This window comes from Octopus sinensis, linkage group LG16, assembly GCF_006345805.1.
Source record: "Octopus sinensis linkage group LG16, ASM634580v1, whole genome shotgun sequence".
Classification (NCBI taxonomy): domain Eukaryota; kingdom Metazoa; phylum Mollusca; class Cephalopoda; order Octopoda; family Octopodidae; genus Octopus; species Octopus sinensis.
In genome coordinates this window covers 29,783,858-29,801,357 of record NC_043012.1, presented here as the reverse complement: position 1 = coordinate 29,801,357, position 17,500 = coordinate 29,783,858, and the positions used below count along the sequence as shown (strand labels likewise).

The 17,500-nt window shown below is 36.2% G+C and overlaps 1 protein-coding gene across 1 annotated transcript in view; it reads right to left on the bottom strand.

The window, feature by feature from the left end:
• Window positions 1-5,411: 5,411 nt before the first annotated feature.
• The window catches only part of LOC115220292 (zinc finger protein 845-like), a 12,720-nt gene continuing 631 nt past the window's right edge, over window positions 5,412-17,500 (bottom strand). The window contains exon 2 of the mRNA XM_036509948.1: window positions 5,412-7,745. Coding sequence (XP_036365841.1) covers window positions 5,595-7,445 — 1,851 coding nt within the window. The 5' untranslated portion in view covers window positions 7,446-7,745 and the 3' untranslated portion in view covers window positions 5,412-5,594. The remainder of the gene's footprint in view (window positions 7,746-17,500) is intronic.

The following is a 17,500-nucleotide window of genomic DNA, read 5'->3' as shown; positions in this document are numbered from 1 at the left end:
AGAGTGTCGTACAAAACAGACTGTGGCATTTGTTCTGAGATCAAATCAAGTCTTGGTTGACTTTGCTTTCCATCCTTTCAAGGGTCAAAGAAATATGACACCACTCAAATAATAAGGGATGAGAGGTTGATGTTTATTAATTAAGCCTCTTCCCTTAAAATTGCTAGCTTCAGCCAAAATCAGAAATTATTATTATTATTATAATTAAGGTGATGAGTAATGAGAAATGTTAGCATGTCTGATAAAATGCTCAAAAGTTTTTCTTCTGACACTCTACGTTCTAAGTTCAAATCCTGCTGAAGTTCAACTATGCTTTCTATCCATTTGGGAACAATAAAATCAAGGACCAGTCAATTACTGGGGTCAATGGTATTGAATGATCTCCTTTCCAAAATCTCAGGCTATGGACCTATCAGAAAAACCATTATTATTATTATTTTCTCTTTCTCGTGGGTCTTTTTGGAACTCCCGGAGTCTTCTATGCATAGCAGGCTTTCTACCTGCAGCCTACGGCACCATGCTATTCGCTCTTTTCAGCTGTCTAATACTTTCCTGATTATTCTGGCCATGCCAAGGAGGCAAACCTTTTGTAACAATTCTACTGGGCACTCTATTCCAATTTCCTTTATATTCCTCTTAATGTCTTCTGATACTGTTCCCAAGGCCCCCAACAATAATTGACATTATCTTCACCTTCTTCATTTTCCATAGCTGGATTATTTCATACTTAAGAGGGTTGTATTTATCTTTTTGCCTTCCTTCTTGACTATTCGTGTGTCAAAGGGGCATGCAACATCAAGTATATAGCATATGTGGTGCACCTTGTGACCACCACTAGGTCAGGTCTGTTTGGATCTGGGAAATCCCAGAGGATTTTGCTAGTCTCCGACTCTGTAACTCTCTGCGGTTTGTGCTCATACCACGTCTTGCCTCTCTCTAGCCCCACTTTGCACAGTTTCCAATGTAGCACTTTCGCTACCTGGTCATGTTGCCACAACTTGTAGTGGTTTTAGGCAAGTCTAGGGCATTCGTTCATGATATGGGCAATGGTTTCATCCGCTCTATTACAGATGCGGCACAGTGATGACACTTGCTCATTCCTAAAGTTGACTTGGTCCTGTGCTATTATTATTATTATTATTATTATTATTAGCACAGCGAATTGGCAGATTCATGAATTCATCAAGCAAAAGCATCTTGCAGCATTTCTTTTGAATTCCAATCCTGCCGAAACCAACCTTGTCTTTTGTTCTTCCAAAGCCAGCACCATCAAACATTTCCCTACTCTCCACTTCTGGCTGTGTGTGCTGTGTGTGTGTGTGTGTGTTTACAGTAGGAAACAGAAATAATCTGTGTAGAAGCTGAAGAGAGTCTTTCTGAGTGGTAACTCAAAATACTGAGTATGCAGCAGAGTAAATACTCAGAAGAAGCTCAACAAGAAAATCCTATGCATCAGTGAATGGTGGTTTGGCCTTCCAACTGCCAGGGTTCATTACCGGCCTCTTTGTTAATGAGATATCAAACCCAAGTAAATGAGATAATCAAATGAGAAACAATGACATCACAATGAGTAGGGGTCAACGTGTCACTTGGTAAATAAAAAGAAAATATTCCAATTAATTCCTTCAGCACTCTAATTGTTTCCAGTTAATTATTGTGGAATAATTAATGTGACTGTTAATTATATTTTTTACAATAATTAAAACAAAAGTTTGTGATATTGTTGATTTTTTTTTAGGAAAATAAGCAGGTAGGAGATTTAAGAGCAGGAGTTTGTGTGTGTTATACACATATACATACTATAAGCTTAGAAAATACTTATGTCCATATACATATATACATGATATATATATAATATATATATATACATGATATATATATAATATATATATATATAATATATATACATGATATATATATATTATATATATATATATATATATATACATGATATATATATATACATGATATATATATATATATATCTATATATATATATATATATATACATGATATATATATAATATATATATATATATAAATACTATAAACACATACAAAAATACATATACACAGACATCTATATTTATACATACACACATGTACATATGTATATGATAAACATGTTCACAAATATTTATGCCCTAATTTGTGTTTTGTGTGTGTTTATGTAAAAATATACATGTCCATATGAAACAGAATCATTCACATATACATACACATGAATGATCCTGTATGTATAACCATCCGCGTTATACACACAAGACACTTTCTCCAGTTGTTCAAATACACCAAACATTCTCCTTTCCCATTCAAACGTCCCGTCCCCAATCAAAATGTGCGATGCTTGAAGGAATGACAGCAACATGACAACACAATGACAACACCACCAGACAAGTAATTCCTCTGGTTTTGAAGGCGCCACAAATGTACCACTGCTTCTACACCAGTCGGAAGCAAAGGCTTGTGTTCTTGTGATTCGAAATCACAATTTTAGTGCAAGGTTTACAGCCTTCTCCACATGTTGCAGATAAATCCCCATAATCCAGTATGCATGTATGTGTGTGAATATATATATTATATATATATATATATAGTGTACACATTACATGCATAAATACACACCAACATGTATAGCCAAAAGAATGCGAGATAAGAGTGACAAACGATCAACTGACAACCAAAAACTAAAGAAGGATAGCTTTCACTTTACCTGTGGATTCATGGATCATTTACACATGTTATGTAGGTAGAGGTCTTAGAACTACTACGCATGTATACACCTGTGTGTATGATATACATACATTTATAAATATATATATATAAAATGTATAACATGCATAATCTGAATAAAAATGTATAATTCTCCTTTCTTTAGCATTTATATATACATATATACATACACACATATAAATATATTGCATATACATATGTATATATTACATGCATATGTATATATATATTATATATGTGTGTATGTATATATGTGTGTGTATATATATATATATATATATATATATATATACGTATATGTATATATCTGTATGAATGGATGGATGTATGTATGTGTGTGTGTGTGTATGTATATATGTATGTGTGTATATATATATATGTGTGTATATATATATATATATATGTGTGTGTATATATATATATAATATATATATATATATATATATATATATATATATTATATATATATATATGTGTGTGTATATATATATATGTATGTATATATATATGTATGTATGTATGTGTATATATATATATATATTAGATTAGATAGATACACTCACAATATTCGATTACATTGCATTTCAAGAAAGGAATACTGAAGAAAAAAAAAAAAAGAAAAAAAAATTACAAAATAAAAATAAACACAAATACACACACACACACACACACACATATATAAGGAGAGACAAGAAAATAACAACAAAAACAAAGACAAATTATTCCTGAGATTGTTACAATAATAATAATAATAATAATGTCGGCTAAGCCTCATTTCATCGTTTTGTTTTTCTTTCCAGTTACGTCTGTACATTGTTTCCTTTTTCTTTTTTTGGTTGCGAATAAAAGAACCAGTTTTATTCTCCTCTTCATTCATTCAAGAAACCAATTATTGGCGCTGGTATTGTTGTTGTTGTAATGTTATTGAGAGTTGTTATTGACCTAGGAATTTGGCTTATATATATATTATATATATATATATATATATATATATATATATATGTCTTTGTGTGTGTGTATGTGTGTTTGTATGATAGATTGATTGATTGGCATGAGCCAAAATTTGAATTTGTAATGTATTATCGTTAACGGACTATATCATTGTGTGTGTGTATATATATATATATACATACATACATATATATCATATATACATATAGTGTTCACTTTTCTATAGGTACTGTGTGTCCTAAGTTTATAAATATGCCACTTATGACTTCAGGAATGGCTATGTGGTTAAAAGTTGGCTTCATTTGGAACAATGCGTCTTCAGGATCAACCCCACAACACGGCACCTTGAACAGTTGTTTGTCTATCTTACTTTCAGGTTGACAAGTATCATGTGGATGGAACTTAGCAGACAGAAACTTAATTAATCATATATATATATATATAAGTGTGTATGATTTTGTTTTTATGTTCAGTCATTATAATAACAATTCTACATTGGTCTGAAGGGTTTCTCTATACTTTCGTATTATTTTTAAACAAGAATATTATCAACAGTGACTTTGACGTTCTGGCCAGTTAAGCCATTGTCAAAGTGCTGATATTGGCTTGACTGGCCAAAACTTCAAAGCCATTGTCACTTATTTAAGAATAATGAATATGTATGAGAGTGTATATATATATATATATATATATATAATCTGGTATCGGATAAACAAAGCCAGCACATCAAATAAATACATTGCAGGTTTGATCCAATTATCTCCCTTTATAGCATGTACAATTTGCCTTCTTTTGCTTCTAAGGTTGATAAAGTACCAAAGTGTTGGGGAGGGGGGCATGTGATCAACTAAAAAAAAAAAATTGAGGCAGTGCCCCAGCATGGCCATGATCCAATGACTGAAACCAGTAGAAGAATAAATGAATGTGGGAGGGAGGGCGAAGGAGAAGAGAGTGGGAGAGAGAGAAAAGAAAGAGTCAAAGAGAGAGCAGATGGGAGGGGGAGGGGTGTAAAAAGGTAATTTCTAAAAAATCTCATCAACCTTGCCAAATATATTTTACCAAGAGCACCACCTCTGCCAACCTGTGCCACTAACTTCCATCATCCTTAAACAGGATCCAAGAAAACAGGCACTGAAGCAGTGATACTGAAGTATTCCAGTCCAATCTCCAACCACTCTGGCCATTCCCACCCAATGATTTATTATTATTATTATTATTATTATCTGTTGCTAATTGTAGCAAGCTTTGTAGAGTTTGAAATAGAGACCTTGATGTGATGAGAACATCATTAACACCCTACTTCACTCCCTACATATCTTGTGACTTACCCAAGCCAAGATTAATTATCGTTATTTTTATTTAGTAGTAGTACTATTAGTAGTTATAATGTATTAGTGTTTAAAAACACTTCCTCATAAAATGTGTGCTTGTGTGTGTGTGGTGTGCTGGTGTTCATGTGTATGCATGTATGTAAAGTTGTGTTTGAGGGTGTATTACATGTATTTGTGAAGGTGTATGTGTGTATATATATATATATATATAGATAGATAGATAGATAGATACATAAATTAGAAAAAAAACATCTTTTATCAATTCAAAATGAACAATTAAATTACACCATCTAGAAAATTTCATTCAATTGTTCATTTTGAATTGATAAAAGGTGGGGGTTTTTTCTAATTTCTATATATATATTATATTTTGTGAAATTTGATTTAGTATTTCTAAATTGAATTTTTCCCTTTAAGTTAGGAATAATATTCCCTCAAATTATTATATATATATATGTATGTATGTATATACACCTGTAGTTTATGAAAGTATATGTGCTTTTGTGTACATCTAGGTGTGTGTGTGTGTGTGTGTGTGTGTGCTTACAGGTGTGTATCTGTGCATTGTGCCTGCATGTGTTATGAGCTACTCGACCACATGTTGTTGGTGAAGAGGGCACCACATATCGTGCACTCGAACGGTGAGTCAGAATAGTCTTTCTGAGGAACAACGGCTGATGTGGAACTGTAATCCAGAGATTTCTCTTCCCCGTGACTTCGTTTGTGAGCGTTGAGGTTCGACTTCTGTGAGAACACCACACCGCAGATGTCACACGTGTACGATGACAGCAGCGATGATGGCATCAGCAGGTTCATCGACATGTCGTCGTTGTGGGTCCGTTCGTGTTCTGTTAGGGTTTTCATTGACGGGAAACCCTCGTTACATATGCAGCACTTGTAAGGACACTCTTCAATATGAATGCGATTTGCAGTTACAATGTTGTTGTTTTTACTGCTGCTGTTGTTGTTGTTGTTTGTGATGGTGGTGGTGGTGGTGGTTGGGATATTAGTGGGGATGTTGGTGTTGATGCTGTTGCTGATGGTTGTTGCTGTGGTTGTGATGATGGGGGTGGCAGTGGTATGGGTGTTGTTGCCAATGCTTTTGCTGCTGCTGCTGTTGCTGTTGACAGCGATGCTGCAACTGCGACTATTGCTGCTGTTCAAGTGGTTGTTGCTGATGTTGTTGATGGTGATGCTGTTGTTGTGATGATGGTTGTTGTTGTTGTTGTTGTTGTTGGGGGTGAGGATAGTGTTGGTGGTGGTGGTAGTGGTGACAGCGGTGTGACTGCTGCTGTTGTTGTTGTTGTTTGATTTCTGCTGTTTAAGTACATGTGAGAACGACGCAACCCGTTCTTCGGCAGTATCACCGACCACGGAGCTGGCGTCTGCAGCGGCGGCAGCAGCAGCGGCCGCAGCAGCAGCAGCTGCAGCAACAGCAGCAGTACTGGGACCATTGCTGCCTGATTTGTTTGGGACCCTGCCAGATACAGACCTACAGCTTGAGGAATTTGTTACTAAATGCATCAATTTGTGTTTCTCCAAACTGTAAGATGTGGGGAAATTCTTTTTACAAGTCAGACAGTTAAAGATCTTCTTTTCCACGTGGACCTCAATAATGTGAGTCTCCACTTCCTCTTTGGAGGCAAACTCCAAACCGCACGTGTCGCATCTCATCCGTTTCACTATGGTGTGAGCTGTTGCATTGGTTGCACCGAGGCCATTGGCATTTGCCGCCAAAAAGTGTTTTTTGCGGTGAGATTTCATTGTCTGGCGGTAGGAGAAAACCTCGTCACAAAGGTCACATTTGAACGGTTTTTCACCTGTGTGAGTCCTTCGATGAGTGATGAGAGTCGAGCGATGGGAAAACGACATATCGCACACGTCACACTTGAATGGTCTCTCTCCAGTATGCACCCTCTTGTGTGCTTTCAGTGCCCCCTGGTGGCTGAAAGCTTTCGGACATGTGTCACACTTGAATGGTTTTTCCCCTGTGTGTACTCTTTTGTGTGCCTTGAGAGCACGGCGCAATGAAAATGCTTTTTCGCACGTGTCACATTTGTATGGTTTGTCCCCTCCATTGGCACTTGCTGCCGGAAACACAACTGTCTTTATGAGAGTGCTACTAGCTGCCACAGAGAATAAACCCTCTGGTTGGTTGTTGCTGTTGTTCATCGAATCATTACTATTGCTGTTTACTGTGAAATTTGAGTTCCCCGCACTCCCCTGTGCCGAATCGGAAATGTTCACCTTGTTTATGGTTGCTGTTAACACCGACTTGGTTGTCTCCCACGAGTTGTCTGCTTCATCAGTTGTTGCATTCATACTTTCATCTGTCGTCGACATGTCTTCCAATGCCGTTATTTTAGACAACTCAGATTCAGAACTCAGTGGGAAATTATCAGATTCTAGTGTACTTTCTGTACTAGCCATGATTTTAGATATATATATACATATATATAATATATATATTAATACATATATATTTGATTTCTTTTTTTTCAAATTCGTTAGCAAACCTTAGTTTGCTTTCCCTGATCTTAAATAATTAGTAAATGCAAACAAAGAAAGAAATTATATAAATATGATGCAGCACCAGTCTTTCATGTCTTCAGGAAACTATTCCAGCCGAAGATAAATAGTTTGAAACTTTCACTTTAAAAATTTCTATCATCATTTTCTTCATCAAAAACTTCTGATACTGGATGGCTTCTCAAAAATCCTGCAAGGATGCTGTGAAAGAGAAAAACAAAAGAAGAAAGAAAAACGTTTAATTAAAACTTGCGTTGCACAGGTATGTTTTAGTTGGTTAACGATTTCTAGTATTATAAAGAATTCAAACAGGTTGTAGCCTACAGATTTTACCTGTTAACTCTTCACCAACAGCCATCACTCACTCTCTCCATTGTCCACCTTCAGTCCTCCACAATTAACCCTCTCTCTCTCTCTCGTTCCCTTTACCTATTCACCCTTTTTTCTTTAGTCAACACACTCTCTCTTCTATTCTCCTTCTGGGCCACGCTGCTCTGAACAAATAAAATACATCATAGAGTAATGAGGACTCTTTTAAATCATATGGGGTACTTGGCGACTCCACTGGTGCACTTTGTGAAGTTGTTGGTGAATGAGCAGAGATGATGTGGGGTTGACAAGATCCTTTCATCTTGTCAAGAACATAACAACCTCTCTAATGCTGGTGCCAAGATAAAATGCATCCAAAATATTCTGTGAGATGCTCAATAATAGGAAGGACATGCAACTTAGACTCTCGAGCCAAAAATGAAACATAGAGGCCAGATGTGGTCTTCCAACATATCTAGAAGAACACTAATTATGAATAAGAACACACTTGGACCTTAATGACTCATCTAACCAATGCCAGCATAGAAAGCAGACATAAAATGATGAAGAATTCTGTTCCCTAGGGAGGAGGATATAGTCAGTGCATAGTTGTAAGGTTATGAAAGGTGCAGACAACATTCAAGGAACTTTATTTAGAAAGGGTTTCCTTTTTGAACCAGTGAAGAAGCCTCTATGTGGATGTTCATCCTACAAGAAATCATAACCAGATCTCCCTTTTATGACTTCATTTGTATTGAAATCCACTGTTTTTGTTTCACTTAATTTTTAACATAATGATGAATTTAGTAAAAACAACTGTCGTCATTAAGCTGATGTCTGAAACATTAATTAACATGAGGTTTTAATTTAGAACCAAGGATCAGTCTCAGAATTAAGCTGGGATTTCAAACATGAAATTTTAATTAAAATCTCCTTTTTTTTTTAAATTTGATCACTTTAAAAAAGGAAGTTTATATCACTAATCAAGGAGTTGTGGTCTTAGATGGGTTGGTAACAGAAGGGCTAAATACATAACAAGGACACATTAGATAATGTAACCCTGTATAATCTTACATGATAGGTCTTCTCAGAAAAGGGTCCAATTGGGGTTAAACAACAACAGCAGCAGTGTTGTCATTGCATAAATGTCAAACCATGTATAACATCTCTGGAGTATTTGGCTACATGGTGATGAGGCTCCATGTCTCAGGAATAAGATGATGCATGATTTGTGCGACATGTAAGAAGTGTATTGCTGCATGGTGCTCTAAAATACCTGAGTATAAACATAGAATGAAGGATAAGTTGCTACATGGTGGTATGACATACTCATGGAATATAAAGTATATGAGAGGTTATGTGCTACTACATGGCAGTGCGATACCTTTAACCCTCTAGTATTTAAACCAGTCGTATCTAGCCTAAATATTCTACCTGGTCCATGTTCAAACCAGCCAGATCAGGCTTCTCACACCTCCCTTACAATGTTATTCAAAGAATAAACAATCGTATCATTGAAATCTCAAAGCCAGGGAATAAAGCAGGATTAAATTCAAAACAATGGCAATATATTTGGCAAAGTAATCTGAATGCTAAAGGGTTAAGGTGTATAACATGTATAAGGAATATGTTGTTACATGGTAGGTGAAATGATCCATGTTATGCTACATGATGGCATGACATGTCCAAGGAATAAGTTGCAACATGATGTTACATGATTCAATCACCCGTTTTTATGTCTGCTTTTCCATGCTGGTAAGGGTTGGAAGGCTGCTTTATATGAGGCAATATTTTATAACTGGATGCTGTTTTATAAGATTTCTTTCTTTCTTCTGCTAAAATTTGAAAGTACAGAGCTTTGGTACATACTGTTCACAGGGGGAATTTAAACATGGCACTAAGGTTTCTTTGCTCATGCAAAAACATAAAATGCCAACACACATTCACAGACATATATACGCATATATATATATACACACATACATATATATATATATACATATATACATGTACATATATACATATACATATACATACATATAATATATATATATACATATATGCGGAGGTGCAATGGGCCCAGTGGTTAGGGCAGCGGACTTGCAGTTTTAGGATCGCGGTTTCGATTCCCAGACTAGGCATTGAGTGCTTAATGAGGGGAAATACCTAAAGCTCCACGAGGCTCCGGCAGGGGTGGTGGTGAACCCTGCTGTACTCTTTCACAACTTTCTCTCACTCTTTCTTCCTGTTTCTGTTGTACCTGTATTTCAAAGGGCCAGCCTTGTCACACTCAGTGTCATGCTGAATCTCCCTGAGAACTACATTAAGAGTACACGTGCCTGTGGAGTGCTCAGCCACTTGCACGTTAATTTCACGAGCAGGCTGTTACATTGATCGGATCAACTGGAATCCTCATTGTCGTAACTGACAGAGTGCCACGAAATACATATATATACACATGTAATATATACATACATATATACACACATATATATATATATACATACATATACACACACACACACACATATATATGTATATCGAGGTTATGAGAGGTAATGGTGTCAAGAACACCCAAAGATGTCAGGTAATGCTGAGTAAGTGCTATGGACAGACTATAGTTAAGCTCCAGGTTCAGTGATTATGCAAATGAGGAGTCCAACGTAGGTCATATATCAGCATGTGTGTATATAAAAAATTAACAGAATGAGATAAAAATCCAAGGCTGTGGAAGATTTCGGAACTTTTATAAAGAGGTCTTACAGCTGTTTCCGGGATATTTTATATATCCCTTCATCAGAGACGGTGTGAGAAAATTAAGCAATAGTTATTATAGAGAAGATATGAAATACAGAGTGAAGTAGAGGGATGAAAATAGAGGTGAGATACTTAAGGATATTGTATCCGCAGTTCCATTATTTGAGCAGAATGGTGTCTTTCTCTTTTACTTGTTTCAGTCATTTGACTATGGCCATACTGGAGCACCGCCTTTAGTTGAGCAAATTGACCCCAGGACTTACTCTCTGTAAGCCTAGTACTTATTCTATCGGTCTCTTTTGGCGAACCGCTAAGTTACAGGGACGTAAACACACCAGCATTAGTTGCCAAGCGATGTTGGGGGGACAAACACAGACAAACACACACACACACATATATATACATATATACAATGGGCTTCTTTCAGCTTCTGTCTACCAAATCCACTCACAAGGCTTTGGTCGGCCTGAGGCTATAGTAGAAGACACTTGCCCAAGGTGCCACACAGTGGGACTGAACCCGGAACCATGTGGTTGGTAAGCATGCTACTTACCACACAGCCACTCCTTAAGTTTCATATATATAGATATATAGGGAGAGTTTACGAAAAAAACAAAAGACGAAGACAGGTGGTGTACAAAACAAACAGATGTATTAGTATAACAAACAGATGTATTAGGGAATAGAAAAAAGTCTTTTATATATATATACATACAAATGATGATACATACAAAGGACATTGATAGAATAAGTATGAAGCTTTAAAGAAATCTAAATCCTGGTGTTCGACAAAGAACTCTTTAAGGTGGTGCCCCAACATGGCCACAATCTAGTGACTGAACCAAGTAAAAGATAAAGATACATAAGGTCCTCCTGTTGTTTTACTTTCCCAGCAGTTGCAGCCACTCACACAAACCCACAATGACAACTTGTCTCTTTCCTTTCGCCTCCCCATTATCTCAGCCCTGAAGAAAGACACTGTCCACTCCCCACAGCAATATTACTTTACCCATTCTGTTACATTTCCAAATCACACATTGGCACCACTCTGCTGGTTATGAAAATGAGGGTCTCCAATTGATCCAATCAACAGAACAGCTTGTTCATGAAATTAACGTGCAAGTGGCAGAGCACACAATAGACAAGCATACCCTTGGGTCTCAGGGAGATTCAGTGTGACACAGAGTGTGTCAAGCCTGGCCCCTCTGAATTTCTGGTATTACTCGTTTTTATCAGCTGAATGGAGTAGAGCAACGTGATACAAAGTGTGCTACCAGGAATCGAAATCATGACCTTACGATCATGAGCCAAATACCTTCACACACACACACACATGCACATAACAGGCTTCTATACAATTTCTATTGACCAATTCCAATCACAAGACATTGGTCCATCTGAAGCTATAGAAGACATTTGCCTAAGGTGGCACAGAGATTGATCGCAAAACCACATGGACATAAGGCAAACCCTGTATCCACAGGACCACAAAGCCATACCTGTGTTTAAGGAGCAGAAAACATGTCTAAAGAGTGCGTTGCTACATGATGTGCACAACATGTTGTATTGAATGTACAAAGTTATAGAGAAAATAAAAGTGGATGAGTAAATATCAGCTTGCATCAAGGTGGAGGGCATGTTTGACTCCTTTGCTGTACCTGAGACTACTTCTGGTTCTATGATAAAACTTCCTGATTTAAAATAATCTAAATAAAAATCGTCACTTAAAATTTCATCTTAATTTGTATTCAAAATACAAGCTTAATAGTGACAGAATAATTTGACTAAAGCTTTCATTATTTTCAAAATTAATTAAAACAAAAACATGTGTTTCAACAGAAATATGGTGACAAAAAGGTTAACTTATTAAAAAAAAGAGTCCAACACACTTTGTTTTCCTCTTCGTGTTCTACATTGAAACTTTTAAGTCTTCAGGGATTTCCCAAAAGCCATAAAAAGGTGTGAGTTTCTGAAGGTCAACGGTGGCTTGGGTCAGCTTGGCTCAGGTCACCAGTGACTTGTGTTTAGAGTGTTGGGCTCACAATCATAAGGGTCGTGGCTTTGATTCCAGGACCTTATGATTGTGACCTTCAGCAAGTCACTTCATTTCACATTGTTCCAGTTTACTCAGCAAAAAATAAGTACCAGTCATTTGCTGGGACAGCTGTTTCTCACCTCAGTTCTCATATTCTGAATGATCTGCTGAATGAAGGATAAGGAGGGCCAAGAAGGTGGCTATGTCTACCTGTGACTACACAGGCCCCCTAAAACAATTAGCCAAAGCATGGTAATGTTACCAAATCATAATTACTCGTGAATGAAGGCTAAGCAAAGTTTTAGTCAGAGAAAGAAGGGATGTAGCTATGGCCCTTCACGGGGACCTTCCAAAACAGGAAGCTTTACACCAGAGACTTGGCATGAATGTCTGTAACAAGGAATAATCTGCTACAAAAAAACAGCCAAGGATTGGGTAGTGGTGGTGGTGTTTGTAAAACTAGATGGTGAATTAACTCCACCACCCAACAGTGGATACAGATTTTCTGATGGGTTTCCACAAAATTTGCATCAGTCAAATCATTCCTAAGATTTTAATCAATTCAATGATATGGTACAAGATACTTTCCCACAGATGTACTGCACAGTAGAATTGAACCTGAAGTAGTGCTAAACAAACTTAAGTCCACATCCATACCAGTTAACATCTTTGAGAAAGCCATGAATGTCACAACTACGCACATCCTCCCTTTCTTTGTAGATCTTTGGCTTCCTGCCTGTGGCTACAAAACCATTTTAGATTGTTAATTTGGCATTCTTTCAATAACGGATATCATGTGTTTGTGTAGAATAACAGTGAATAAGACACCTACACACACATATACACACATGAGTGTGAGTGTAGATGCATATCTAGATAGATACATATACACACACTCTCGCTTTTTCTTTCTGTCTGTCTGTGTGTATGTATATATATATATATATATACATACATACACACACATGTAGATGAGTGTGCGTGTGTGTATGTAGTTAATATAGAAGGGGAAAAGTTGTAGCATCGTCTAAGGGAGTCAAAAGAGACATACATGCACACACACACACACACAATATATATATTAAAAGTCAATATTTTCTGAGTATAATAAGTAATACATATATATATATATATATATATACATACATACACACACACACACACACACGTGTATCTGAAAGAGAGAGAAATATATAAATAACCTTACCTCCTGCTCATATATATATATATATATATATATATATATATATAATATATATATATATATATGTATATGTATATATTTGTATATAATTATAATTCCATTATTGAAATGGAAAGAAAGACTTGAATTATGTGAACAATACAGGAAATTGTAGTAGTAGTAGTAGTAGTAGTAGTGGTGGTAGTAGTGGTTTCTTCTTTTTTTTTGGTTTCTAAACTGGCGGACAGACAGGCAGTCAAACAGAGAATGAGGGGAAGGGGGGGAGAGGAAGAAGAGAAAGAGGGAAGGAGAGGATGAAGAAAAAGAGAAGCAGACAATCAATATTATAAGCCGGAAACATTTTAATTAAACTCCTTATGTCCATGCGAAGGAAATATGACACAGAAAATTAAAAATGAAATTTAAAAAATAAGGAAAATAAGGCTGCTTCTACAAATTTTAATTCTATATACTCACATATCTAACTTACATATACATTTAAATACTACATACACACACACACACACACAGTGTACGTATGACACATACACAAATATGATATACATATTCTGACACACACGCAGGAGAAATAAGATGAAAAAAGTGTGTGTGTGTGTATGTGTGTTTATTTATGTATGTGGAAGTGATGTCTCATTTCCTCTAATACCACCCCCTTTTATCTCGTTCTCTCTCTCTCTCTTATCTTTTTCTTCTCGCTCTCTTTCTCTCTATTCTTTTCCTTCTCTCTCTCTCTCTTTCTCCCTAATCTTTTTCTTCTCTCTCTCCTCTGAAATAATTAATTCAGAGAGTGAAGGTAGGGAGGGAGGGGGGAATAAAAAAAAACGGTGAATTTTTATTGGTTATTGTGAAACTGGAGAATTTTGAAGTCTGCTTAATTTTGTAAGGAAAGGGTGGGAGGAGGGGGGAGGGAGAGAGAGAAGTATTTAGATAGAGAAATACAGAGTGAGAGAGGAATTTAGAGAGATAGAGCGAAGAGCGTAGTCCGACAGTTAGAGAGAGAGAGAGAGAGAAAGGCAGAGTAAAAAACAAAAATAGATAGAAAGAGAAAAAAACAAAGACAGAGAGAAAGAGGGTGAGAATGTACGTTGATTAGTGGATTTAATTAGGCTTAATTAAAGCTTCTATATTAATTTTTTAAAATATGTAGTTTGTATATGTGTGTATACGTATGTATGTGTATATATATATATATATATAATATATATATATATATATATAAACGGGGTAGATATGTGCGTGTGTATGACTATATGTATATATGCATACATGTGTGTGCGTGTTGGAATATATATCGCTGTGTGTTTACGTTTTGAGTTTACATGATTGTGTGTGTGTCTCGTATATGACGATGTGTCGGAGAATATATATATATAGTTATATTTGCAGATATATACGGATGTGTATGATTAAAAAAGAGCGGAAAAACAAAGAAAGCTGATGCTTGTGTGTGTATGTGTATACATACACACGTGTGTGTGTGTATGTGTATACATACACGTACTATTTATATACGTTAATGCGTATGTATGTTCTTAATCCACGTTAGATTTGTGTATTTTGTAAAATCAAACGAAAGCGGCAGAAATAAAGTACGTGATTGTTGTGTGTGTGTGTGTGTCAATCAGGGTGCCGCTGTACCCCCGTCATTCAGAATGCGGGTGGGGCCGTATTGGTGTTGTTGGCGGTTACTAGGGGTTGGTGCTGAGAAATTGTCAGATTTCGAAGATTTTAGCAACACAAAAGATTCGTGAACAGTTAAGAAATGAAAATAAATAAATGCGTGAGTGTGTGTGAACGATAGATATAAGATTAGGAGAGAAGAAAAACTAAACCAGTTACCGAAGAAAACACAGACGAAGATGTGGAACTTATGGGTGGAAGAAACATCAATGTAAAGACTATAGCTTTAACTACAAACGCACACACTATAATCTCTCTCTCTCCTCTCTCTCTCTCTACACACACACACACACACACACACATATATATATATATATATATATTATATATATATAATCATAAAACTCAACACGCACACACAACTGACATAACACATACAACTGAGCACATATACAAATATAACACACACACACACACTTATTATACACATGTATGTGTACTTATACACTCACACACATGCGGATAGATAGATAGATAGATGATGGATGGATGGATGGATGGATGGATGGATAGGTAGATAGATAGCTAGATAGATAGATAGATAGATGGATGAATAGATAGATAGATAGATAGATAGATGGATGGATAGATAGATAGATGGATATGTAGATAGATAGATAGACAGAGGGATAGATAGCTAGATTGAGAGAGACAGAGGGATGAGTGGATAGATAGATAGATAGATAGATAGATAGATAGATAGATAGATAGATAGATAGGTAGATAGATAGACAGAGGGGTGGGTGGATGGATAGATAAATAGAGGGATGGATGGATAGGTAGATAGATAGAGGGATGAGTGGATAGATAGACAGAGGGATGGATGGATAGGTAGATAGATAGATAGAGGGATGGATGGGTGATACAAGTTTATGAAAAGAACGAGAGAAGGAAGAAATATTCGAAAGAAACGAAAATTTATAGGAAAAATATTTTGTAGGCACATACAGATTACACAGCCATAATACACACGTATACATGTATACACACTAGATATATAGATGTATTGATTTTTATAAAGGGGAATATGATGTAAACAAAGACTACCTCATACACACACACATACATGTATATTTATGTGTGTGTGTATACTTGTATGTATGTGTGTAATGTGTAATTATATACACACGTGTATAAATATATAATTGTTTAATAAAGAAGCGATTCATTTGTCCCATTTTTAAGAAAATTCCCAAGATTTGTATGTACACACACACACTCACAATCTGACAAAGCTATGATCGGCGAACCTTCGAAATCACTGTCAGCCTTTAGTATGGCGAGAATAAATTTTATAATGTACTTGAATGTTTCGAATGACCCTTCAGTTCATGTTTGGACTGTCTTATATTCTTTGTGTATGAGTGTGACAGCCACACACAAACACATGCATATATACATACATAGATGCAGAGACACACGTGTATATATGTGTGTGTGTGTGATTAAAAAATATCTGCACACCCACACAGACACCCACGGTGTAAAACTACTTCACGTACCAGTAGGCGGTCACACGACCTGCTGAAAATAACAGCCAAATTCACTCCAATCATAACCTACCGGTCTTTCAAGAGACCAACATGTTGACCAGTATACTCCAAGGTAGATATACATGAAAGGAGCGATGGTTGCAGTTGGAACGCCTTCAATAACAGAAGTGAACAATCAGGGTTTACCTGGGATTAAACAATAGCGACAATTTATATTTCACTTCCTTCTCATTTGGCAACAAATAAACTGCGAACAGATATATGTACAGATTACACACACACACACATATATATATATATACACGCGCGCACACAGAAACACATTTATTGTTCCAACCAAGGGCGTGCATACACGCATACATATTTATAAATATACTCTAATGTATACATATACACACAAGCATGGATACATACATACACACACACATATATATATATATATATATCCATACACACACTTCTACGAACGATCAAAACT